Below are 25,467 nucleotides of genomic sequence, written 5' to 3'. Positions count from 1 at the left end.
GCTTTTTAAGAACATTTGCCAGCCATGACTGATTTACCTATTGGGGAACCCTAAATAATATTCTTGAGAAACCCCAGACCTCTCAAAGAGCACAGTATGAAAGTTATGGGCATAACCCATCTCAGTTTTTTTCTAAATCAACTGAAGAACGATTAGTTGTAGCCATAACTCCTTGACCAGTTTTTTGTTTAAAAATACAATTTAAACTGGGAGGTTTGAAGTAAAACTTCTCCGGTATAAAACAGTAAATATGTACAAGAACTACAGCATATTATATTTGACAACATATGAAAATTCAACATTAAATCAGAAGCACAACTAACAGAATGTGTATGATTTTTTCCAAACGGAGTCTCAAAAGGGAGTCATTAACTCTACATGCGACACCATTAAAATGATTAAAATGTCCTCCTCCATTTGCTATGACATTCTTCTCGATTGTAAATTACTCTGGTAGAACACTCTGACATTACTTAGAGAAACTCACGTCAGTAACCCCTTCTTAGGCTAAAGTTTGTTTGAAGTTATTACGAGCAGAAAGCTCATTAATACGCCATTGAAATATTGCAATTAAAAAATTTAAGTCTATTTCTTACATGCTTTCTATACTGAAAACTATCAGTTGCCTGCTGCTACTGTCCCACTTTAATTACAAAAATGCTGCAAGAGCCATTCATTTATGGAATAAATTAAAATGCAAAGTCTTGAAACGTTGGTGCCTAGATCTTTTAGATTTTGTGTGCCAAATTAAGTCTTTCAAAAATATTTGCTGCTTTAAGGCAGCAATTTTGCACAGATGGGTTATTATTTATTTCAAATGCAACTGAATGATGTGCACACATTATATATAAGCTCAAAGTGCAACACACGAACGATACAGCTTCTTGAGACAAAGGCAATGTCATTTCAAAATCATTGGCAACCAGCAAGTGTTACGAGTACAAAAATAATAATAATAATAAAAAAAATCAGTCCTCTTTCCACCTCTGAGTTTAAGACAGAAAATTGAATTTCCGGGCAGCAGATGGTCCCAGGTTTAGTTCTTGGCATCTACAGTTTAAAAGAATACAGTAGCAGGTGATGTGAAAGACCACAGACAGAGACCCTTGAAAGGTGATGCCAGTTGAAGCAGACAATACTGTGCTAGACAAGTAGTCTTCCAGTGCTCCTGCTAAATCCATTGCCCCACATACATTACTGGCATCACATCCTCCCTATTGGTGCACGCTTGTGGAAAAGGAGAACTGAATGGTATAGGCTGATCTATAGGTGATGAAACCTTTGGCTGATCTATAGGTGATGAAACCTTTGGCTCTCAGGCAGCTCTTGAATGTAAATGCAGAAGCCATAAGGGTGCTGGTGAAGTGCAACTGTTTTGCCTTGCCCTCGGTTCATCTTCCAGCCACCCTCAGTCACAGGCTGGAACTCAGGAAGCCCCAGATTAAGATCACATAGCGACTGATGGCAGTATAGTCTAACAACCATTAGGTTCTGTGTGCCGTGCATCAAACGGTGTGCTGTGCATCAAACTGGAGAAAGGAGCAACAGCACCAATGCAGAAAAACAACCAAAGCTGTTGCAGTGGGGCTAAAGAGAAGTATAGTCGTACATTGGAAGTCAAACATAATCCGTTCCAGAAGTCCCTTTGACTTCCAAAACATTCGGAAACCAAAGGAAGCTCCTGCAGCCAATCAGAAGCCGCGGAAGCCCTGTTGGACGTTTGGCTTCCAACAAAAAAGTTTGAAAACCAAAACACTCACTTCTGGGTTTTGATTGTTCGGGAGCTGAAACGTTCGGCAACTAAGCTGTTCGAGAGCCAAGGTATGACTGTACTGTTATATAGCTTAGGTTTCTGAACAACATGGTGGTTTTTAGGTTATAGCTGTTGAGGTTTGGAATTCGGTCAGCTCTAGGCTATTCTGTTGGCATAGCTGAATATGAACCGGGATGGATCCAAAGTCCGTGTAAGCAAATTACTACTTTCAGGATGCTCCTGCTGGAGAAAGCAGGGGTGGGGATGCAGCAATTTTATCTACCTCTCCGTTTCCTTACAGCCCCCTGAAAAGTTTGGGGAGTGTTTGGGGACCCTTCAGAAAATCATATGAGGCGACGCTGGAGGCTATAGGGGGAAGGTGAAAATTGACTCCCTCCCTTCAGTAAGAACTTCCATTGGATTGATGAATAAGTTTAGCTCTTAACCTATCTAGAGAAGAAGCCGAGTGTTCAATATGCACGAAGAAACATTGTTACTTACTATCAGTTGTTTTAAACCCACAAAAGACTGTTCCACAGAGGTGGCATTTAAAACTTGTCTTTTTGCTGCAGACTGCTCACCAAGGAAGCGAAGCATTAAGTCTTTTACTGCATCACCCTAATTGGGGGGAAAAATACAAAGTGTTGGGTTTTTTTAATTGAAAGTTCCTCTTAGCCATTAAAACACACACACAAGCGTCTTGCATTAATGCAGTGCTATGCGCTTGAGATTTTTCAGCATACAACAACGTGCTTTGTATATTTCTACTTATATGCCTTGAACTACCATGCACAACAGTGGCCTTGAGCCTGAGACTATTGTACTTATTCCTGTGATATGAAATATCAGTATGTTGAAGACAGCTATAATCTCCTATTGCATGGAAAGGAGAGTATTTGGCATCTCTTTACTCTCAAAAGCAGCTGTATGCCACATTGGCTTTAAGATGTGCACTGAAGTCCCATTTATTTCTGTGGGGTTACTGCTGCTTGTTTGACAATAGGCTGATTTCACTGAAGGAAGCAGCTGCTACATGCCTGCTAGATGCTTACCCTTTGTAGCTCGTAACAACAAGTGTTCAATGCATCTTTAGAAACAGTATGTGTTCTCCATCCCTTAAAGAAGACAATAGCATGACCTGTGTTTGTGTGTGTGGCTAGACCCCAGTACCTCAACAGGTCCCTAATGTGCCTTTCAAGGTAATTGAGTGGGTAGCGGCTGGACAGCTCCAGAAACTCCTGAATGAAGCTAACTATCTAGATACATTTCATCCTGGTTGGGGAACATAAACTATCTTGGTTGCCCTCACAGTATCCAGGTAAGATTGCCGGATAGGGCCAAAAGCTATACTGCTGCTAAATTCTGCTGGTGGAATGGTGAGGCTCTTAACTACGATTTACCATTATTTAGAGCTCCATTTTCTTTCTTTCCCTTAATACAAAAACTATAGCAGGTTAAAGAGATGCCAAATTTTCTGTTAATGGACTGAACAGAGATCTCACATGGTTCTTTCTTCCATCTACTAGATCACAAAGGTTCCTCCCCCATCTGCTGAATGTATGCCATTGTACTATTCATCCATTCATCAAACTTCTTTCAGCAAAATCTAAATCTGGCAACCATCTTGAGACTGATCTCATTCCCCCTCCCTCACCATAAACTGGTGTGGCAGCACACCCCAGTAGACGTGGATACAAGCTTCAAACTATGTAAAGGACAGTTTCAACAAAACCCATTGAAATCTCTAGAAATATCAGAAGATAACTGTACATTTCTGCTAATAAAATAACTTACATTGTTAATAATAACTGACTGGATGCAGACCTACTTCATTTAAGCAAAGTGGTAGATTCATGTGCTTTCAGACTATGGGTTATATCCAATGCTAGTTGTATTGAGAGTAGACCCACTGAAATTAACAGACATGACTAACATAGGGCCCTTAATTTCAATGGTTCTGCTCTCAGTAGGACTAGCACTGATCACAGCGCTCAAGGGCTCAGGACTTGGGCCCACTGTTACATCTGAAACTTATCCCCTTATGAGAAAGTATGAAGACTATCTATATATCTATATCTATATATAGCCTTATTGTATGCATACCCTCTCCCAACCCAAATGCTCCCCTCCAGAATACTATGAAGGTTTAGGAGTTTAAGCTGGCCAGCTCCTTTGCTCTTCCCAACATCCCATAGCTCAGTGGTGCTTATTACTAAGACACACAAATCTGCCTGACTTTTGGTTCTTTTAGACCTTTCCCAAACCAAAAACCTCATAGATCCCAATTCTCCAGCCCCTCCATTATCAAACGTATGGAAGAACACACATCCCAAATTTTTACCTTCCACCCTGGCCAACAGAAACCTCTTCACTGCCTCCTATTAGGTTAAATCAGGGGTCGGCAACCTAAGGCCCATGAGCTGTCCCTGAACTGAGCTGCTGCTCAGTTAGTCCCTGCGCGCTGCGCTAAACCGGCGCAGCACAATGCTGGTACTCATTTTTGAAGCACCGGAAATCCTGTCTGCGCATGCACAGACACCAAAAATAGCGTCTGCACAGACTCAGACGCTGGAAATCATGTGCGCGATCCAGCCCATGGAGGGATCTCCGCTGGAGTGAACCTGCCCAGGCAAGGTAAACCTTGCTGATCCCTGGGTTAAATTATGTTTATAACCATCTGCCTTCTCTCTCTCTCTTTATTTGCTCTTATCTGATTTCATTGTGCTATTAGTTATTATGCTGAGCAGACTGCTCATATTATACTGCGGCCTGGTGCATTTTTATGAAAAGGTGGGATATAAATGTCACAACTGAAAAACTTGACCGGAAGAATGTACATGCCACCTAGCTTATTATTAGCCACACAGTATTCCAAGAAGTAAGACACAATGGAACACGCTTACCTGAATGTTGTCAAACTTTAATCCAGGCATTGTGAGATTTTCCTTGTCTATGAAAACATTACTGTACTGCTGAGTTGCTACTGAGATCAACACATTCCTAGTTGCATCACTAGGAAGCCAAGCATCGTTCCTCCTGTCTACCTCACTCATATTCAGCACAGATGCAAAAGGATCGTCGCCACCTTGAAAAACAGCTTGGATCTGGGAAAATGGCTTTGGAGACTGTGAAATTTCTGGAGAAGATGCCGACCTCCCAGCTTCAGACCGTCCATTTTTAACAGAGTATTTGTGGCTGGCAGAGTCATGGAACTCCCCAGCTGTTACAAGAGAAGACATTTGTTCTGGTACAGAAGAGCTCGCATTAGGGTTACTGACAGAAATAAAAGAGGATGTGGTAAATGAATCGAAAAAATCAGAAGCTAGAGTATTAGTATTAATGGCTTCACCAAAAAACTTGCTTAGGCTGGGACTAGGTTGAACCACCTGCGGAAGAGTTTTTATGGGAGTCTCACTTATACCACCTAAGCTAGGCGACTTCACCATCTGAGGCTCAAAGCCATCATGCAGGAACTGCTGCTGACCATTCATGCGACTTCCCTGGCTGAAAATCGTACACACAGGGATAGGCTCAGGGTTGACGGGTGATTTGTCGGCAAGCGGGGAAGATATCTGCTCCTCAGATTTGCATTCATCAATACTGTTTGATGCAGATTTAAGCAGCTCATCACTTTCCACTTTCAATTCACTTTCTGCTGATTCCTGAACCAACTCTTCTTTCAAAGGAGGTTGATCGCCAATTCCACTATCAGAAATAACTTTAGGAGCGCCTTCAAGTTCAGTTTTACTCTCTTTGCTAATTGCCTTTTCCTCCAGCTCTTCTTCTGGTGCATGAATGTCCTTTGTGTCCATTTGTTTCACAATTTCTTGAAGACAACCAAGATCGCCAGCATCATCTTCACTATTATTTGGAGAATCTGATATAACAACACTCTCCATCATCTGCTCATTAAGTTTATCTATGAAGTTACTAGAATCTTCTGAGATGGTCTCATTTTCTTCAGACTCAAACTCATCTCCACCAAGATCAATTGTTTCTTCATGAAACATAAGTTCTTCGTGACCTGGCAGCTGGATAGCACAGCCACCTTCTGCCGCACTTGAACCTCTTATCTTGGCATCCTCAACATCACCTTCTTTGTTTTCCATAATTGCTCTGGATAAAAAATTACAAGTGAATGTGACTGCTGGTGACCAATTCTGAAACTTAAGATGACCTATGCATAAAGTGGAAACCTGATGGAAACATCAGGTTCCACATATCCATTTGAATAATTAAGATGGCCAGTACTTCAAATGCAAAAAGCTCCAAATAAAAGAAGTTAACTCTACAGCAGAGAGAGAGTTCTCACTTCCAATAGACTGTGATCTACTCACACAATTAAAAACTCACAGTGATCTGGGGGGTTCAGGTCAAAGTTGTTGAGCTTTGTTTTAGGGACGAAGGCCCCGGTTTTTGGGGGTTCAGCTCGAAGTTGTTGAGCTAAACTAGGAACAGGGCAAAGGAAAAAATAAAAGCAACCACTCACCAAGGGATTGCTTATGAAACAGTCAGCCTCGCAGCGGGAGCTCTGTCTTTCGTTCTAACAATCTAGAGGGCGGGAAAGGGGGCGGGGCCTATGAATGGAAAGAAACCCTACTCTACTGTAGAGTTAAGAACAGAAATAGTATCAAGCAAATAGTATCACTCAAACAGTGTAACAAAAATGATTTGGATGCTGCCCCCCACTCGCTTTTTCTATTAGCGCAGTTTCTGTTTCTTCATCAACCTGTCCATCAGCACAGATGCTGAATAGAGGTTCAACTCCTCCTTCTAAGTGAAAAGTCTGTTAATACACAGAGACAAGAAAAGAAAGCTGAAACATTAAATCATGGGTAGGCAAACTAGGGCCCGGGGGCTGGATCCGGCCCAATCACCTTCTAAATCCGGCCCGCGGACGGTCCAGGAATCAGTGTGTTTTTACATGAGTAGAATGTGTGCTTTTATTTAAAATGCATCTCTGGGTTATTTGTGGGGCATAGGAATTCGTTCATTATTTTTTTCAAAATATAGTCCAGCCCCCCACAAGGTCTGAGGGACAGTGGACTTGCCCCCTGCTGAAAAAGTTTGATGACCCCTGCACTAAATGTACACATAGAAGGTTCAGGGCTACTCCATGTCCAACAAGGTATAGCAATGAACCAAATGCAGAAGCAGCTAAGATTTTCCCCTTTTTGGATGACAACAGAAAGTGCTGCAGAAACAGATGGCAAAGCACTAAGTAGCCACTCCCAGACAGTCCAACAGCCTAGCTGACCACTATGAGAAAAGAATGCTGGAATAAAAGGGCCATTGGCCTGATCCAGCAGGCTCTTCTTAGGCCCTTCTGTTCTTAACTGAATCTCCTCAATATCGACTTAATCTTCCTCATTCCCACAGTTGCCTCATAGCTCTTAGTGCATGCGTTTAGCCTCAAACATGGAGCTACTCCTGGCAGCTGAGTCTACTAAGGTTTGTACTACGAAGCGAGATCACCACGGAGGAGTTATGTAGTAAGGCAGGGATGAATTTCTGCCCAGTCAACTTAGGTCTCTTATGATCATTTTGTTTCCTAGGGTAATATGAGCAAACAAAGCTACTTTATATTAAATCTTAACTGTTGGCCTACTTAGCCCTTGATGGTCCCTCTCCAGATGGCTTCAAAGAGATAACCAGTTGGTTGTTATTTCTAAGGCCTGCTCTCCCCATCCTTCTTCCCAGAGTCCCATCTTTTCATTGGATGGGAGAGAATTTTGTGCCAATATTGGCACTTTTGTGCCAATAGGGCAAAGTCAATGAACTCAAGGAGTTCCCTGGCTGAAGGGGCATGTAACTTGGCAGACCCCTCCATGGATGTGGTTCACAGAGGGATTTGCCTGCAGAATAAATGTAAGAACAAGGGGCCGTGGGACTTACGAAGCAGCCTTTGTCCCCTAGCCCCAATATGATTTATCACAAGTCTCCATTGATAATCCCAGTTTTATAACTAAAAATAGTCCATTGATTGCCAGGTAGTAGGTTTATGACTCAAACCTTTGCAGTTGCCAGTCTGCACCATTTAGCAGATGATGTAAAAATGGCATATAAGCAACGCTGAGTCAGTTCTTAGGTTTCAACAGACTAGCTAATGGGTGTAAGAGAGATAAAATATGAATGGGGTGTAAGAGAGAGCTGGCTAGTGGATCCAATCTGGGAAACTTAGGTCTTAGGGTATGTGAATGCTAGCATCTGTTTCTCTCACCCAGACCAAGACCTCTGTGTTCAAAAGCTGAAATTCCACTTTAAAAAAATAAAAGTTCAAATAAGTAATTTTAACATTTGTTAAGATTCATGTGGTAATAATTTTCACATGGTGAGATCAGGTGACAATGCATTTGTCCAAGACAGACTAACAGGAAACAAGATTTCTCCGTATAAGACTTCATGGAAATACAGACATACCTTTTATCTCTGCTCTGGCAAGCCTCAGTATCCCAGGACAATTCACTTGAGATCAGCCTCAGTGTCCCATCTGTAAAACAGCAGCAGGAATTATTTTCCCACTTTACAAATTATGATTAGGAAACCAAGCGAAACGAGGATCTGTTCCCTTTGCTCCGTTACAAAAATACCATACTGTACACGATTAACAAGCCTATCTACAGAGAAATATCACAATGCACGCTACTGTTTAGAATACCACGCAGGGAATACCAAAACCTCCCACAGGTTTACTAGTTGTTCTCACAAAACAAGTTTCTCTACACACCACTTCGGGCTGCAGAGACACGCATCTGGGTTTCACATTTGAGTCCTACTCTGAAAACACACACAAACACAATCTCTGCCCGTATAGAAGACACCAGGGAGGATTCCAACTTCTCCCTGACGAGCTAGCTTTCTACATGCAGGGAGGTGTTCCCCCTTATCATGATTTAGCCTGGGCGTGTAATAAAACATCGCCCATCCCCCGTAAGACCATTCCCACTTCTCCTCCAAGGGGGGCACAGTCACCTCGGGCTTTTCAAGAGCCAACGCAAACAGGGATAATTGTGGGCGAAGCTGATTTTTTCCCGGGTTGCTCTTCAAAGAGGACGAGCGAGTAGCACCTCCCCGCGCCCAGAGCGGGCGCCCCTTCCCGCTCCAAGCCTCCAGGGAGGATGGAAGGCCACGGAGAGGACACTCTTTCCCACCCTCCCTTGGCCTCCCCCTCACCTACTTCCACTGACAGCTGCAAAAGGCGACGCCTCCGGGACGCGGCGGCGAAGATGTGCGTGTGCGTGAGGGGCGGGGGAAGCGTAGGAGAGGAGCCAACCAATACGCGTGGTGCGCCTGCGCGGCGACGTCCCCCTGCTCGCCGCCGCCTCACACACGCCATTCCGGAAGTAAGGACGGAAGCCGACGCGGGACCTGCCCCGTTTTGTTGTGTGTTTCGCCTTTTCCTTCAACACGCGTTTGGACGGGAAGGAGAGGCTAGGCTCCCCATCGCGGCGGCGCCGAATCTTGAGGCCTCTGTTGGACAGCCATGGAGGACGATGCTCCGGTGATCTATGGGCTGGAGTTCCAGGTAAGAAGGAGCGGGAAGCACCTGCTGTTTGTTCCTCGCAGGGGCGGTAAATGAAGCACCGGCGCACGGGTTGTTTGAGGGAACGTGTGGACGGCGCGCATCCTTAAAGAAGCGTGCTCGAAGCTTTCGCAGGCTTGGCAAAACCAGTCCAACCAGCTAAACCAGTTGACTGCCCGCAATAAGAAAACGGAACCACGCCTTCCAAATAAATAAGCGCCATGGGTATTGAGGAGTAACTGTGAAGGGCATAGGAGCCAACTCCTACACCTCCGAGATCCTTTTGGCCTCCCCCACCCAATAAAATAGGGATGCGGGTGGCGCTGTGGGTTAATGTTTTAATGTTGTATTTTAATCTTGTTTTTAAGTTGTATTCATTCAACTTGTTTTTATTATTGCTTGTTAGCCGCCCTGAACCTGGCCTTGGCTGGGGAGGGCGGGGTATAAATAAAATTTATTATTATTATTATTATTATTATTAAACCATAGAGCCTAGGACTTGCCGATCAGAAGGTCAGCGGTTCGAATCCCTGCAACAGGGTGAGCTCCCGTTGCTCGGTCCCTGCTCCTGCCCACCTAGCAGTTCGAAAGCACGTCAAAGTGCAAGTAGATAAATAGGTACCGCAACGGCGGGAAGGTAAACGGTGTTTCCGTGCGCTGCTCTGGTTCGCCAGAAGCGGCTTAGTCATGCTGGCCACATGACCCGGAAGCTGTACGCCGGCTCCCTCGGCCAGTAAAGCGAGATGAGCGCCGCAACCCCAGAGTCGGTCACGATTGGACCTAATGGTCAGGGCTCCCTTTACCTTTACCCAATAAAATACCTGAGGAGGCCACTCCCCCCAAGGTTGATGGTCATTGCCATTCAAATGGTGTCCATGCACGGCAATTTGTGATAAATCATGTGGGGCAGGGCTTACCTTCCCTCCCCACAATATCTTGTTTCAAGTTGGCACCCCTGGTGAAGGGGGGTTGGTGTGCACCAACCTTGCACAGCTTTCCCCAACCTGGGGCCCTTTCATGAATTCTGGACTGCAGTTTTCATGATCTCTGGCCATTGGCTGTGCTGACTGGAGATGGTGGGAATTATAGGCCAGAACATCTGGAGGGTGCCAGGTTGTGGGTGGGAAGCTGAGATTCTGCCTGTTTCTGGTTGATTCTGCTTGAATTTCTCAGCTCGAGAGTGAATTCAGTTCTACAACTTTTGCCTTTCAACTTGGTGAAGCTAATTTGGAGTGTGCTGTCAACGTTGCAGGGGAGAGGCGGTGATGGTGTCAGTGTTCTTTTTCTCATTTGGTGCTTTTCAGAATGTATGGTATACAAATATGGTATACAAATAGATCACACTTAGGAAAATAGGGTGTTTTCAAGAAGATATATTCCATTTCTTGAATGTTCACATTTGATTAAATGGGTGCGATACTGTTATAAAATGATGGATTTGAAATTGTTTTGTATTGGGTTAGGGAACTGGATCCGGCCAGCATGCTGGTTCTTGGGTTCCCCCAATCCTGGTGAACCACTTTGACAGGTGGGCAGGCCTTTGCCCACCTGTCAATTAACTTGATGTCACTGTGCTATTAGTATTGACTTTGTAGGATGACAAGCCACACCGCAAAATAAAATCCAACACATGTTAGCTGTTAGGTGGTGACTTCAGGCCTGCTTTCTGCAGGGATTGGCTCCACAATTTGAGTTTTCTGCACTTGATCCAGCAGCAGGCTTGCTCTCATCCCCAGCCAGCTGATTCAGGATAGCAAACTTCCCTTCCAGAACACCATATGTAGAGAACTTTCAATCTCCTGATTGTGCATTGGCAACTTTTAGTTTACTTGCCCCAGAACTCATGTCAGGTGATGCTGGGTGTGGGCAAATGGAAGTGGCTTTGAAAAAACAGCTGTGTGGACCAAATTGAGAACTGTGCTAGACCTAATTAGGGTTGTGGGCTTGAGGTTCCCCACTCCTGGTTTAATGCGCTTCCTTTAAATCATGGGTGCAGCACCTACACATGGAAGAACCAGATAAAGCTCATTGAGGTCCTGTTCTTTGCTCTCCCCCATTGGTGGTCGTGTACATGCAGAGCATGATAGGACATTGAGACAATGGAGGGGAGGTCTGTGTTGACCTGAATTCTCCTCCTCTCCATATCACGCAAGTTACTGTAGGTTAGATTACTGTAATGTATTCTGCATGGGACTGCTTTTGAAGACTATTTGGAAACCACAGTTAGCTTAGACTTCAGTTGCAAGGTATCTGATGGGATTTGTACATGGCACTAACCTTGGTTTAGCATTATAAGGGCAAGCATGTACAAACCTTGAGCCTCTTCCTTCTCCTTTGATATGGGAGGAAGGAAGAGATGAGAAAAATGAAATATGAGCCCTACTAGATCAAGTCAGCAGCCAATCTACTCCAGCCTCCTGTTCTTATAGCGGTCAATCAGATGTGCTTGGGAAGTCCAAAAGCAGGACTTGAACGCTCTATCATTCTGTTGCTTTTAGCAACTGGAACTTCCTGTTTCTCCTTTTGGTTAACCATAGTTAAGGATTCAGTTAATTTAGTCTTGGCTTGTTTTGGTAGACCTTAGTTAAAACTAACCACAGTTTGCCAGCGTGCAGACTTTCCTGCATTTAGTCAAAAAGGGAAGAGTAAGCTACCAAACTCCACCTAGTAGCCATGTTGGGTTGGGAGATTGCAGTGCCCGGGGCGTTTTCTTATAATGGCATAGTATACCAGTGCATGTAAATGAGACCACTGGGACTGTTTGCCAGAGTCACATCATAAATGTGCCATCTCTATTTTATGCATGCATGCAGTGCTATCAGTAAAACTCTGTTTCAAACTTGAACTACTGTAAATATTTAACAGGTGGTCCAGTCTGTTTAGCTGCCAAATTTAAGTTATTCAGTAGGTGCCTATTTTTTAATTAACTATTTTAAGCACGAAACAAATCTCCACGTGAAAATGTACAGGTGAGGTGTCTTGAATTTTTAAAAAATATTGCTTGCAGTTCTACGGTAAGTGGGTTGTATTCAACTAAGTTTTATTCATAGTAGGCCCATTGAAATACATAAACTTCAGTTAGTCCTGACCATTTAAATTTAAAAGTTAGTGGAATAAAACTGTATGGAATCTGGAAATCTTGGGTTTGATTAATCATGCTTAGTTCCCATTGTAATCAGTAGAATTTGTTAGTCATAACTAACTTTTTATGTTTATTTCAGTGGAACCTTGGTTTAAGTAACTTAGTTTGGACCCAATCCCTTATGTTTTGCTGTAAAACCTACGAAAATATTAAATTACACAGATGCAACACATTGTGCAGCATATGAGGGTTGTTTCTTGTGCAGGAAATAAGTTTAAAATATAAAGTAAAAGATTATATTTTCAGTTACTTGGTCTACAGCTTTCCCCAGTTGCTGTTTCTACAAAAACTTCTACCTTGAACATTTGTGCAGTTGCTCTTGCATTCTGTGCATCTTTTTCATGGATGAGATGGTTCTCTAAAATTAATTTTGGAAATGTGTCTAACACTAGAAGCATGGCAATTTTACTCATGAGCCTATCACACTTCTATACTAAGCATGCTTTTGGGAAGTTTGGAGAAAATAAATCTATGTAACAAAGAACTTGCATTTAAAAAAAAAAGTCAAAATACAGATGGACTAAATGTCAAAAACACCGTTCTTGGTAACTGATGTCCTGCATGTTCCAAGATACTAAAATGTGTTTGATATTATTGTATTTTTATCCTCCCCCCCCCCCCTTAGGCACGAGCTTTAACACCCCAGACCGCAGAAACAGATGCAATACGGTTTCTGGTTGGAACTCAGTCTCTTAAATATGATAATCAGGTAAACTTGTATGAAAGATGTATTAAAATAGAATCCGAAATGTTTTAAAAGTTTTCAGTGGGATAATGATTTTTGCTTGCCAAATTGAAGTTTTAAATGTAGTGCTGTTTTAAAAAATATTGGATGTGATCTTGAACGGTATTTGGTTGTAAAGTTCTGTGTTAAGAATTGAGCTGGGGATGGTGAGGAAAATCCTAATCATTCTAATGTTAAATAATGGTTAAAGGAGGGTCTTTGAGGCTACAGAATGCTTATATAGTTAGTTGGACTCTGTAATCTGCACCTAGGAACAAGCCCCACTGAACTCAGTGTGGCTTACTTCAGAGTAGACCTGTGCTGTAAAATGCATTATGATGGAACTTAATTTCTCCGCAGTGAGAAATGACGAATGGATGAACGTGGTTCATTGATGAACCTGCACAACAGTTTAAAACTTTATGCTTGGTTTCTGAGTCTCAGCCAAGCCTGTTAAGAATCAGTGATGAACAAGCAAGTTGCTGGAACTGTTTGTTTGCCACCTTTCTAATATGATAAACATGTCTAAAAAGGAAAAACAAGAACTTAGTGAAGCTATATAGTTATTTGAACAGTTTACCTTGGGGCACATCCGTTGGTACAAGGCTGGAAAATATGTTTTGGGAGGCAACAGAAACACTCCCTTCCTCTTCTCCCACTGCATGCCTCCTGAAAGCTGTTGAGGGAGGGTCCCCCAACCCTTTGAATCAGATTTGGGGAGGGCACAGGGTGCCAAGCATGGAGAAGGAAGGGAATTCCTGTTGCCCTAATGCAAATATTTAGTTCTATACTGCCCAATATGCTTCTTTTTTGTGATGGTGGGGAAATCAGACCTGCTCACTAAGATATATTGGTATATCTTCTCTCTTATAATTAGTAAATGTTGTTGGAGACACAGGACTCTGGTTTTTCCCCATGACAGCTTCTCCCAGAATACCCCATAACAGGTTGTAGATGCCATTATGTGAAGTAATTTCATCGTGTAATTTCACCTGCTCCATTCCATGACAGGGGAGTGACTTGATGGCGTGTTGTGGGATGAGTGCTATTATACATAGTAGGGAAGAACTTGAGATGGGGATGCCATTTTTGGTAGGATCACATCTTGGATTATATGTACCGTATTTTTCACTCCATAAGATGCACCTAGTTTTGAAAGGGGGAAAAGCCCTGTTTTTTTGAGGATCAGCTCAAAGTTGTGCAGCTTCTTTTGCAAAGGGGAAAAGCCCCTTTTTTTTGAGGATCAGCTCAAAGTTGTTGAGCTTACTTTGCAAAGGGAAAAAATCCTGTTTTTGTGGGGTTCAGCTCACAGTTCTGCAGCTTCTTTAGGAAAGGAAAGGGAGCTGTTTCTACAGTTTCCAGACAGATAATCTAATCAGACAGTCACATGTCGCCCGGGAAACAAACAGCCTCCGTCTGCAGAACATTCAACAATGGAGGCCTGGGCAAGGGGGCGGGGCCAGAAAGGGAGCCAGTGATCGACCACATATTTGCTCCATAAGACGCACAGACATTTCCCCTTACTTTTTAGGAGGAAAAAAGTGTGTCTTATGGAGTGAAAAATACGGTAGTTCCTTCCCTGCAGCTGATGCCTAAATGTATAGTTTCCTGTAGCAGCAGATACAAGTGTTTTGAAAATACTCCAAGCCATTAAAACTTTTGCAGGAGGAAAATATTGATAGCACTCATGCAGCCTGATTGTATCTGGGTAATAATTCTACTATTGACTCCAAACGCTGTTTGAGCCTGCTTCTCCTTGCTCCCCACTGCCCCTGTCCTTTCCATTTTATGTCTTACCAGCATTGATAATTGAGGTGCAGGGCACTTTCTCTGAGTGCTAATGAGTTGATAGGGTTAATGGCCTTTAGCAGCACTTGAAGCCATCAACTCCTCAGTCAGTCATTAATCCCTAAGAAGTGTCAGGAGCCTCTGTTGTTACTGCTTAATTTAGCAGCGCTGGTTTCTACCTAGGTCAGGTAATGGCCATTCTTCCAACACTTTCTGGCAGATGGTAGCTTGACATCCAAGTTGCACTAACTAGGCTTCCACTCCTGGGCAGAGGCGTATTGTGAATGGAATCCCTGAAAGGAATTGCATTGTCATAAAGCATTGGGGGGCGGGTGTGATTTTTCAACTGCATGCAGTTCATTTACATTAAGCCAACACAAGCAAGTATGGAGCCTGATACAGGATTTGGGTGTGAAAATGCAGAGACAGGGCAGGCAAAGTGATCTCTACTGCATCTTCTACTTTAAGGTTGTTCACTGAGTACATGTAAGAAAAAAGCACTTAAAGGGGTATTTTTTAAAAAAATGAAGAATAAGAATTGAAAATATAATCATGTTTCTATCCTTGGGATACAAGATTGGTTTATTTTTTGTCTTAATGCGTTTTGTTGTGTAAAAATGTCTTCTACAGAGGAACGTTTACAATACACGAGGAGGCTCTTATTTGCCTGAATAAGCTGCATTTCTCAAACTTTTGAAACTGAGCTACCTCTTTTTCTACTTTACCTGTTAGCCTTCTCCAACACACCTATGCTTCTACAGTGGTGCCTCGCAAGACGAAATTAATTCGTTCCGCGAGTCTTTTCGTCTTGCGAGGTTTTTCATCTTGCGAAGCATGGTCAGTCGCAACTGCACCTCTTCAAGCGGTTTTAAGAAAAAGGAAACAAACTCGCAAGACGTTTTCGTCTTGCGAAGCAAGCCCATAGGGAAAATCGTCTTGCGAAGCAACTCAAAAAATGAAAAACTCTTTCGTCTTGCGAGTTTTTCGTCTTCTGAGGCATTCGTCTTGCGAGGTACCACTGTAACTAAATTCAAACAAATATATTGTCAGAACAGGATGTCAAAAGCAGGTAGAATTAAGAGAAGGACAGCTATAGGGTTGGGGAACCTTTAAAGGCCTGAGGGACACGTTGTCTTCTGGGCAACCTTCCAGAGGCGACATACCATGGATGGCAGGGTCAGAGGCAAAAGTGAGCGGTTTTTACACACACTTGCCCACGCTCTCCTCCATCCAGATCAAGTAAGAGACGTTAGGGTCCAAGGACACATTCCAGCCAGGCAAAAATACTTTGGCTACAACGTAGGGTCAGTGAGGGCCATGAATGGGAAGTGTTCCAGAGGCCATCTAGAGAGGCTCAGTGCCTGAGTTTCCTTGCTCCTGTTCTAAACCACAAAGAGAAACATCAAAATAAAGCATCAGGTTTCCTGCAAAACCAGTGTGGAATTGTAGGACTTAGAGGTCAATCCCTGCATATCTGATGGGGGGCACTTGAGACATTAGCCCCATCTGGTTCTCCAGACAACCACAACTCTTCCCTGAATCTCATCTTTCTCTCTACATGTTTGCATTTCTTTTTTCTGGGTAGCTTGCTGGAGGAGGAGCATCAGTCTCTCTTGTCTGAGTGCAGGAGTTTGTTTAAAGCAGGGTTAGATGGTTTGGTGCCCTCCATATGTTGTTGAACTCCCAACTCCCAGAAATGACTAGCAATGTTTCCTACCCCTGTAGCAAAACAAAAGACCAAATGATTGATTGAACAATAAAATGATTGTTGAATTTTGGTCCACACTTCCAAAGCTGTGACAATTGTGAGTGCTTGGAGAAAACATATCCTAGGATATAGGATGTCTGACTGCCCTTCTTCCCACAGAATGTTTCTGATATACCCGAGAGAGCTGTGTTGCAACATCTTGTCTGGTTTTGCCTTTTAATGCTTTCCACGTCTCCAAGCCAAAAGAGTTAGGAAAATAATAATATTAATAATGATAAAATCCTATGGAACCGGTGACATGCTATATTTAATAACACTTGTCCTCAGGGCCTGATGTGGTTCTGAATGATGATCACACCAGTGAGAAGGAATCTGCTATGCCTGACTTTGAGGGACCTGAGATAGGGCAGAAGGCACTTCTGGTTTATGTGCTGCATGACCCTCTTTATATGGTTAGTAGGGGCATATAATACATGTTGGTAGAGCAAATTGAATTTTGATTTGTAGCTCACCTTTAGGGAATCAATTTCACTGCCAAGGAGACTACTTCATAATTTCAACATGAGGCTTCCTGTTTTTCGAGGAGGCTGCGAGAGCATATAGATGAAGCAGCCAGCCAGCCTGGTGCAATCTGCTCTGCTCTATTTTCAGCAAAGATTTTGTTAAAATTGTGCTCTGTTCAGGCTAAACACTAAAAGGGCTTTTTTGTATTGTAGGCATCCAGCTTAGGCAGACATTGTGCAACAAGCTAGATAGAACATCTGTCTCTGGATGCTCTTCTGGCTTCCAGCTTGCTTTAGTCTCAGAATGGCTTTCTTATTATGTTAGCAAATGGGAGAGGGAAATGAGTTAAAGGGGTTTATCTCAGGACAATTGATTGCAGAAATGAATCCCTTGTGGTCTCTCCAGAGAAGCAAGCAATTGTTAAAGCGTTTCAAAGCTTTCTCTGTGTTGACAGGCTATTGGCCTGAAAAATATTCCACCACCACCCTTTTCTCTTTTGCTCATGGCTTGTACTTGCATAGCATTTCCATTTAAGGCAGATGTGGCCCTCCAGATTCTGTAGGAACCATAACTCCCAATATCCCGGACCTCAGGCTATTCTGGCTACTGATGATGGGGGTTGGAAACCAGCGGCATCCTCAGGCTAGCCATGCTCAATATACATAGGAAAAAAGGATGCTACCATGCTGAGTTGAACCATTAGTCCATCTAGTTCAATATTGTCTGCATACTGACTAGCTACTGGTTTTCAGGGTTTCCGACTAGGATTTCTCAGAGTGCTACCTGGGGATGCTGGGGACTCTTCTCCTTATTTAAGATGCAGGTGGCAATATTTCGTGTGGGGGTTCTGTTCCTCGCCCCCATGTGTGTTGGCCAAGCACGTGTAAGCGCCCCCCTTCCGCCCTCGTTCTGCCCTCTTCCAGGTCCAAAAGGACGGATGCATCAGCGATCACACATCAGTTGGATGTGCCTAAAATGGTCACCGCCTGTAAACAACAACAGAGCAAGCTACTTTCCCCACAATCTGATGGGTTAAAACCCTGATCCCTGCTAAAGTGAAGAACTTAGACATCCTAAGTACATGTGAACGATTAGATAACTTTGTAAGATGTTGGGAGAAAAATTTCTCACATGGACTAGTGTATCAGCACTGTTAGGTCAGCTTTCCTACAACATTTCTTGAGAAGTACCCAGCAGACAGAAGGAGTGACTTTTTTTGGGGGGGAGAGAGAGTTGCATGCAACAGCTCTCAGGTTTCGTAATCACGGTCTTCCAGTTAAGACTGGGATAGGGGGCCCTGTGAACCTTCAGATATTGTTGGAGTATGACTTCCATTATCCCTGACCTTGCTGGCTGGGGTTGATAGGAGCAAGAATCCAACAACATTTGGAAGGCTACAGGTTAAGGGGTCTCAAGTTGGAAAGGTTGGGCAAGGTGTTTGAGCACTGCCATCAGTCATACCAAACAATACTGGCATGTTAGTGTAACTTAGTTTGGTAGTCTACCTTTGGGGGCCAATGGGTGCCTTCTGAATTTTGAGTAGGTGCCATGGGCACCAGCCACAAAAGTTGCTGTGAGTGTGTGGCAGTACCCAAGATGGCTGCTACGTCTAAAAATGCCAGAAGAGAGGCACCTACAATAAAACACTGACAGAAGCTCATAGCACCTCTCCTCTGTTCAAAAGAGAAAGGAGGTTGGGTTCCCAGGCCTGTTATCCAATGAAAGGTGGGCATGTGTTGAAGGGTACATTTTCAGTTTAGGAGAAGCTGAGCCAGTGGAAACAGGATCTAAGCAAGAAGGTATTGGCTAGAATACTAGTGCCCACAGGCACTGCATTGGCAACCCCTGACTTATCTTCCCAGTACCAACGTTCAGTAGTAAAAGGCTACATGAGGACTTTGTAGTGATGCTATATGACTCCTCCCCTCTTGTCTAGCATGAAAAGCTATTAGTTGCATTTGTTAAAATTCTGCTGTAAGATCAAGTACTAAATATATCAGATACCGCCCATTGCCATCTTATGGACTCTTCTATATGGAGTCTTATCATAGTCTATGTTACTTGAATAAGAGTTTGTATGTTTTAATGAGTGGGGATTTAGTGACTAAATCAAGCTGCATTTTGTATGTCCTTATAGAGACTCTAATTACTGGTCTCCTTTATTACCTGTTGCAGCTGTAGACATAGCATGGAAGATCAGCGGTTTCTCAATCAGCATTTTCACCGATAGTTGTTTTCAGTGACTCCTGTGCACCCATTTTTATTAAATGAAACTGATAGTATGTTTCACACATTTGCAATGTATGCTTCAGACCCCTCTGAAAAAAATATATGCATGAAGTCCTAACGGTTCTTGTCTTGCATTTGTAGATTCACATCATAGATTTTGATGATGAAAATAACATTATAAACAAAAATGTTCTTCTGCATCAAGTTGGTGAAATTTGGCACATAAGTGCCAGTCCAGCTGACAAAGGTGTGCTTGCAACCTGCTACAGTAAAAGTAAGTGCAATTTGAAGGCTTTCATTTTCTCTCCTTTTCTTCTGTAAGAAGCTTATCTGAGGGGTGTATATATGGTATCGAAACACACATGATCTCTTCTAGTGGCATTCATGTTGGTTTGAGGATTACATTCTTGCTGCCAATTTTTTAATTGATAAATGAACTTAGTGGCTCTCTGATCACTTAACTTTTGGCGCACATGTCTGATGCATGGGAGGGGCTCCAAGCAGTGTTCAAAATTAGCAAGGTGCCAGGTGCATTTTGCACCTGCCTATTAACCACTTAGGACGCGGGTGGTGCTGTGGGTAAAAGCCTCAGCGCCTAGGACTTGCCGATCGGAAAGTCGGCGGTTTGAATCCCCGCAGCGGGGTGCGCTCCTGTCGCTCGGTCCCAGCGCCTGCCAACCTAGCAGTTCGAAAGCACCTCCGGGTGCAAGTAGATAAATAGGGACCGCTTACTAGCAGGAAGGTAAACGGCGTTCCGTGTGCTGCGCTGGCTCGCCAGATGCAGCTTGTCACGCTGGCCACGTGACCCGGAAGTGTCTGCGGACAGCGCTGGCTCCCGGCCTCTAGAGTGAGATGAGCGCACAACCCTAGAGTCTGTCAAGACTGGCCCGTACGGGCAGGGGTACCTTTACCTTTACCTATTAACCACTTGTGACCACGTGAAGATGCCTGGTCACCAGGATGGCACCTGACATCTCTACCATCTGGGGATCATTGGATCTTGACAGTTTTCACACAGTAATACCACATCCCTGTAAAATTCTATCAGTTATATTTTATCTGCACAATCGGAATGAATTTCAGGATCCGAAATGCTTTTTCTGTGCCGCCTGAGCAGGATTGGTGAACAACGTTCTAGTTAATTGTTGTAGTTTGTCTTACCCCACCCTCATATTCTTACGTTATGAATGGTCCATGTCACCATTAAGAAAAAGAGGTAGGGATTGGCCAATATATATGTGGACAGTCCCTGGGTCAAGTGACTTTTCTTCTTTAAGTTCTTAACCAAGCTCAAGGTTGTCATCTGTAGTAGCCAGATGTTTAACTGAGTGACAATTGCAGTCAGTCCATCATTTGAAAAATAAGACTTTAGGGCCGTCTTGCCCAAAATGGCAACCAGAGATTCTGTTTTGGCGACTGCAACCCTGGTTTAAGGAGCCATTTGGCACCTAGCTTATATATCTGAGTTTCTAACAATGGTTCCAAGAGAGAGAAGTAAATTGCCAAGTTAGATGAGATACCTTTTAAAAATGCTAAAGTGTCTTGGAAAGATATACTGTGCTGCGCTTTGTAAAGGGAAAAGTGGCTGAAATATTTAATAAACGTATTAATTGTAAAACCCCGAACAGCGGTGATGCAGTCTCTTCTGTGGTGGACAGTCACAGAGTAAGGAAGAAAAATGTACCTTCAGGTGGGTAAAGTGGCTGTAGTGAGGCAAGCTTTCAGCTTATATACAACAAAGAAAAACATCTGCACAATGGTGAGTGAGCAGCAGTGGGTATATCATGAGAAGACCCTTTTCCATGTCCCCTGCTGCCCTGGGCTGCTAGATCATTATATCTGAATTGCTATAAATCTTCTCACTTTGAGAAGGTGAAAAGGCAAAAAGGATAGTAGATCATCCTGGTACCAGAGTAGCTGGCAAAATTAGAACAATGAAGAGCTGACAAAGCACTGAGCAGAGATGAAATACAACCAGTGCACACCCTGCAATACTTAATTTTCACAGGTTTTGTTAAAGACTTGGGAACTCTGAGAATGCTAGACCTGGGGGCAAACTGCAAATCTGTAACCTTAGTCTCTTCTGTTTTGGGGGGAATGTAACTGTAGTAAGACCTTTACAGACTGTTCTGTAACTTCACATCTAATGCTGCTGATGTCTTGGGCTAGGATGCAATTCTGCATCAAAATTGCAATGTGTATATAACCATTATTACGACTGCTGTGTTGTGGAAATGTATGCATGTCTATATGTCTAGTTTCACCGTGGAACGGTCTGCACAGACCAGGGAATGGGGTATAAGTTATGCTGAGCACTGCTTTCAATTTCACATGTGTTCACAAAGAAGTCAATTCTGTCCTATTTCTGAAATAATCTTCCTTTTTTTCCACATACATCTGTATGGCAATATCTATTTAAACTTGTTTTTTTTATCTCACTCTACACATTTTATAAATATTCTTTACCTGTATATATTTTTTGAGGCGAGCACGGTCACAAAATGCAGAGAAGTGCAAAATCCAAAGGATAATTAGGTTCCAATCTGCACATTAGTCCATTAGGCGCAGATCAGGTCAGTTCACATTGGAGTTCATGGAAATTGAATTCCTCAAGCATCCCTAATCCCGCTTGCCTTTGCTACCATCTGCTTGCTTGCTTTTTTTCCACTCCGTTCTGCTGAACTCTCCCTGCCATCACCGGTATGACTTCAGGCACATGGAAATTCAAGCAGAAAGGCATGGCAGTTGCTGCAAATCAGCAGGCAAGGAGTTGCCATGGCATGTTAAGGGGCGTGTGTGTGTGTGTGTGTGTGTGTGTGTATGAATGACAGAATCAGGGGATTTCAGAAACTTCTGCTTTATAACCTATCTTAGTCCTACTGAATTGTCACTCACCTCAGAATCCTTTTATAGGCTATAGATGGAGATGAAAAAATCCAGAAGCATGTATTTGCAAACCCATTTTGCCCTTTCAGCAGTTTTAAATAAGAACATTGTGTTGAGCATTCCTTTAGAATATACTGATAATGTGAAAATGAGACGAGTCTGTTCATAATTATAATATATTTATGCAGATTGTCGAGCTAAGTGAGGTCTCTGTTTTAACTTTGCCATTGGGTAATCCATTTGAAAGGGTTGCTTTGGGGGTATTTTTTTGGAATGCAATAACTTTATTGAACTTTGAGATCAGAATGGCAAGTTGGAGAGATTCAAATTGCCATCCCCACATCTACTTTCAAGGAAGAAAAAGGAAGGTGTAAAACACCATTAGATACAGTACTAGAAGTGAGCCATCTCCCCACCCAGTGGATATTTCATCCCTGCTGTTGGTACTTTCATCCTGTGTACTCTGCTATGCTTTCAGACATCATGGAAACTTGTAGGGAGGTGAAAGGTCACAGGCCTTGCCAAGTGTTCAATTGCAGGAGATGTTTTCCAGAGATCTCTATACACATAATTGGTGGGAAAGAGAGTTCATCTGCTTCAAGAGCGGAGGAGTCTGGTGGAGAAAGCAGGGGTGGAAGTGGCAAATTTTCAGTAACTGACAGTAACTGGGGTGAGGGGCAGTATGCATTGCTAGGATGCAGGTGGTAGAAGCTGAGGAAGAAAAATGAAATATCTGCTCAAACACCTCTTAAAAATATGTAGTTGGCCAACATGGCATAAGAAATTTGGAGCTAATTTTTGGAGCATTAATTTTTGTCCTTTAAGATGACCATTGTTGAATCCCAGATGGGCTTAGGATTTCATTGGTGGAGCATTGGGAGGCTGGCTGCTGCTGGCCATGATTTTGGTTCAAGATAAGTTCTCAGCTCACTGCTGTTGGTCTTCTGTTAATTATTTGGATCCATACAATTCTTTAGATGTTCTTGAACATCTCTAGAATATTCCTCTTCATTTTCAACGTTCCTCTACCTGGAGGTGCTGCTGTTTCCCTGTAGTAAGTAATGAAGGGGCTCAGCAACCCTGAAGAAAACATTCCACAGATAATACCGTACTGATCTACCCAAGCCGTGTTGAGCATATTAGATATTATGAGGAATGGCTTCCAGAAATCGGAACTGATTGTTGGAGATGAATTGTGAAAAAGGGCACATTTTACGTATCTTCTGTTATTGCAAGATTTTGGCCTCGTGGGTAGAGGGGGTTAAATATGTAAACTAGTCTGAAACTATTTGTGTATTTTTTAAAAAAAAGTCATCTTCATAGCATTGCTGTCTTCTGTGTGTTTCTCTCCACATAGGTGAAAAAGGACCCTGTAAAAGGTGATGGGAAAAATCTTGGCCTGAGAGACCCTGCCAGGCAGAGTAGACCAGGCTTTCCCTATTTGGTGCTCGCCAGATGTTGCAATATGGCTGAGGGTGAGGGGAGTGGAGCTCAACAACATCTGGAAAGTACCAGGTTAGGGAAGGCTGGAGTAAAGCTAGATGGATGGATGATCTGAGATCTAGTAGTAATATAGCTTCCTGTGTTCCTACTGAAGTTGAAATTCTTTTGCTGGAAACATTTTGATTTTCAAAAAAGAAAGAAAGAAAGAATAGAAAAAAAGATTTATATTTTCTGAACGTGGGAGAACCATTTTAAGAACACACTTACACTGGAATCGTAGCAAGATTTTATACTACTCAATTTAACTTTTCTAGAACATTTTCTATTTTCTGAGAATTGAAGGGTTCCTTGCTGCTCTTAGTAGCCCAAATATTTTTAAAAAGTCCAAATGAGAGAAGCAAGATTATTGTTATAACATGCAACTGAAATGAATATTACTTTTATGATGAATTTAAATGTAATGGATAAGTAAACCGGGCTATGTAGTCTGCTTCTTACATGATCCAGGATGCCACGTGTTCTGAGAACAGACATCACAGCAGTTTGGTGAGACTAAGAAGTAGCATTCTGACAAATAACCCAATGCAAATGCCAAACGTCAGCTCTGAGCAGCTTTGAAAAGAAGCAATTTTGCACATGATATGTCTGCAAAATTATGGAAAGGGGAGTTGTGTTCACTCATTGCCTCTTCTAGATTCCAGTTTATGGTTGTCCACCTAAAATGAAAACATTTGTGGACTGCACTGAATACGTTACTCTGGCTTGCATAACTTACTCCTAATAAACACATTTTCTTACAACTGCAGGATTAAAAGCTTGACTCTATTGGTGTGCTGTTGAAAGATTTGATAGCACACAGCCTGGTTTTTTTATTTTATTTTCCAGGGTGGGAGAAGGGGAGGCAGGAAAATCACTTGATTCCTAAGAGGCATAAATAGCACAATAAAGTCACTTCTAAAACAAATCAGTTATATGCCAAGATACTGTCACTTTTATAACTAGGACAGTTTCATAAGGTCTGACACTGGTAGCTGTAGAGATGCCGATTTATCACATCAGTGTGACAGCTGTAGGAAATTAAATCTGGTTCCCCCCCCTTTTTTCACCTCTTACTTTTGTGGGAAATCCTTGGAGGGCACAGAGACTGGCATCGCCACCTGCCCTCTCCTTCAGGGTGAAAGCCTTTGTCCCTGAGAGAGATCAGCTGGCACAATAGATATGTAACTTGTACCTCTCTGCTCCAGCATCACTGGATCAATGTGCAATGTAGCAGAATTAATAATACTGTAGGGATCTCACATTTGCATTACCTGACTTTATTGGAAGGGGGGGGAGGAAGGAGAAGGAGAGATGTGCCGTCTCGCATTTCATTAAGGCTTCAGCATATACATTCTGTAGCTTTAATATTGTAGGGGGAGAAAGAGGGGAGGGTGGGAGGAGAGAGAGAGAGAGAGAGAGAGCGTGCTCACAGCTTCATCTTATTTGGATTTAAAAGAGCGGTTTCCTAATGCTTTATGGAAATGCGGTGGGAAAGAGGACAGTGTCATTCCTTGACACTGATGAGGGTGGTTTGGGGGTCGTGAGTGAGGGTTCAGTTTGATTAAATGAAGGCTTATCTACAGTGGAGCTGCAGAGCATACTTGTTCATACAAGTCAAGGTTCATTCGCTCGAAAAGCTGGGGAGGGTGCAGGCGAAAGATGATTCAAAGGCATCTGTCATAAATATTTCAAATCTGTGCCTGCGATAATAGCTCCGTGCATAGTTCTT

General features: G+C 42.9%; 2 protein-coding genes across 17 annotated transcripts in view; one reads left to right on the top strand and one right to left on the bottom strand.

The window, feature by feature from the left end:
• The window catches only part of TRAPPC12 (trafficking protein particle complex subunit 12), a 217,103-nt gene that overhangs the window by 43,359 nt on the left and 148,277 nt on the right, over window positions 1–25,467 (bottom strand). For 2 of the 13 annotated variants that reach the window (XM_083607228.1, XM_083607233.1), the window contains exons 1-4: window positions 8,927–9,097; window positions 8,174–8,243; window positions 4,657–5,869; window positions 2,255–2,371 (exon numbers count right to left, since the gene is read on the bottom strand). In XM_083607228.1, coding sequence (XP_083463354.1) covers window positions 2,255–2,371; window positions 4,657–5,869; window positions 8,174–8,243; window positions 8,927–9,089 — 1,563 coding nt within the window. In that variant the 5' untranslated portion in view covers window positions 9,090–9,097. Of the gene's footprint in view, window positions 1–2,254; window positions 2,372–4,656; window positions 5,870–6,242; window positions 6,305–8,173; window positions 8,244–8,459; window positions 9,098–25,467 lie in introns of those variants that run through there. The other 11 variants (XM_083607229.1, XM_083607230.1, XM_083607240.1 and 8 more) reach the window with 11 other exon arrangements.
• The window catches only part of EIPR1 (EARP complex and GARP complex interacting protein 1), a 58,416-nt gene continuing 42,085 nt past the window's right edge, over window positions 9,137–25,467 (top strand). For all 4 annotated transcript variants that reach the window (XM_083607362.1, XM_083607361.1, XM_083607364.1 and 1 more), the window contains exons 1-3: window positions 9,137–9,278; window positions 13,043–13,126; window positions 19,512–19,644. In XM_083607362.1, coding sequence (XP_083463488.1) covers window positions 9,237–9,278; window positions 13,043–13,126; window positions 19,512–19,644 — 259 coding nt within the window. In that variant the 5' untranslated portion in view covers window positions 9,137–9,236. The remainder of the gene's footprint in view (window positions 9,279–13,042; window positions 13,127–19,511; window positions 19,645–25,467) is intronic.

The sequence above is a fragment of the Podarcis filfolensis genome (genome assembly GCF_964270895.1).
Source record: "Podarcis filfolensis genome assembly, chromosome: 3".
Lineage (NCBI taxonomy): Eukaryota > Metazoa > Chordata > Lepidosauria > Squamata > Lacertidae > Podarcis > Podarcis filfolensis.
The sequence above is the reverse complement of the archived record's forward strand: the minus strand, read 5'-3'. Positions and strand labels throughout refer to the sequence as shown.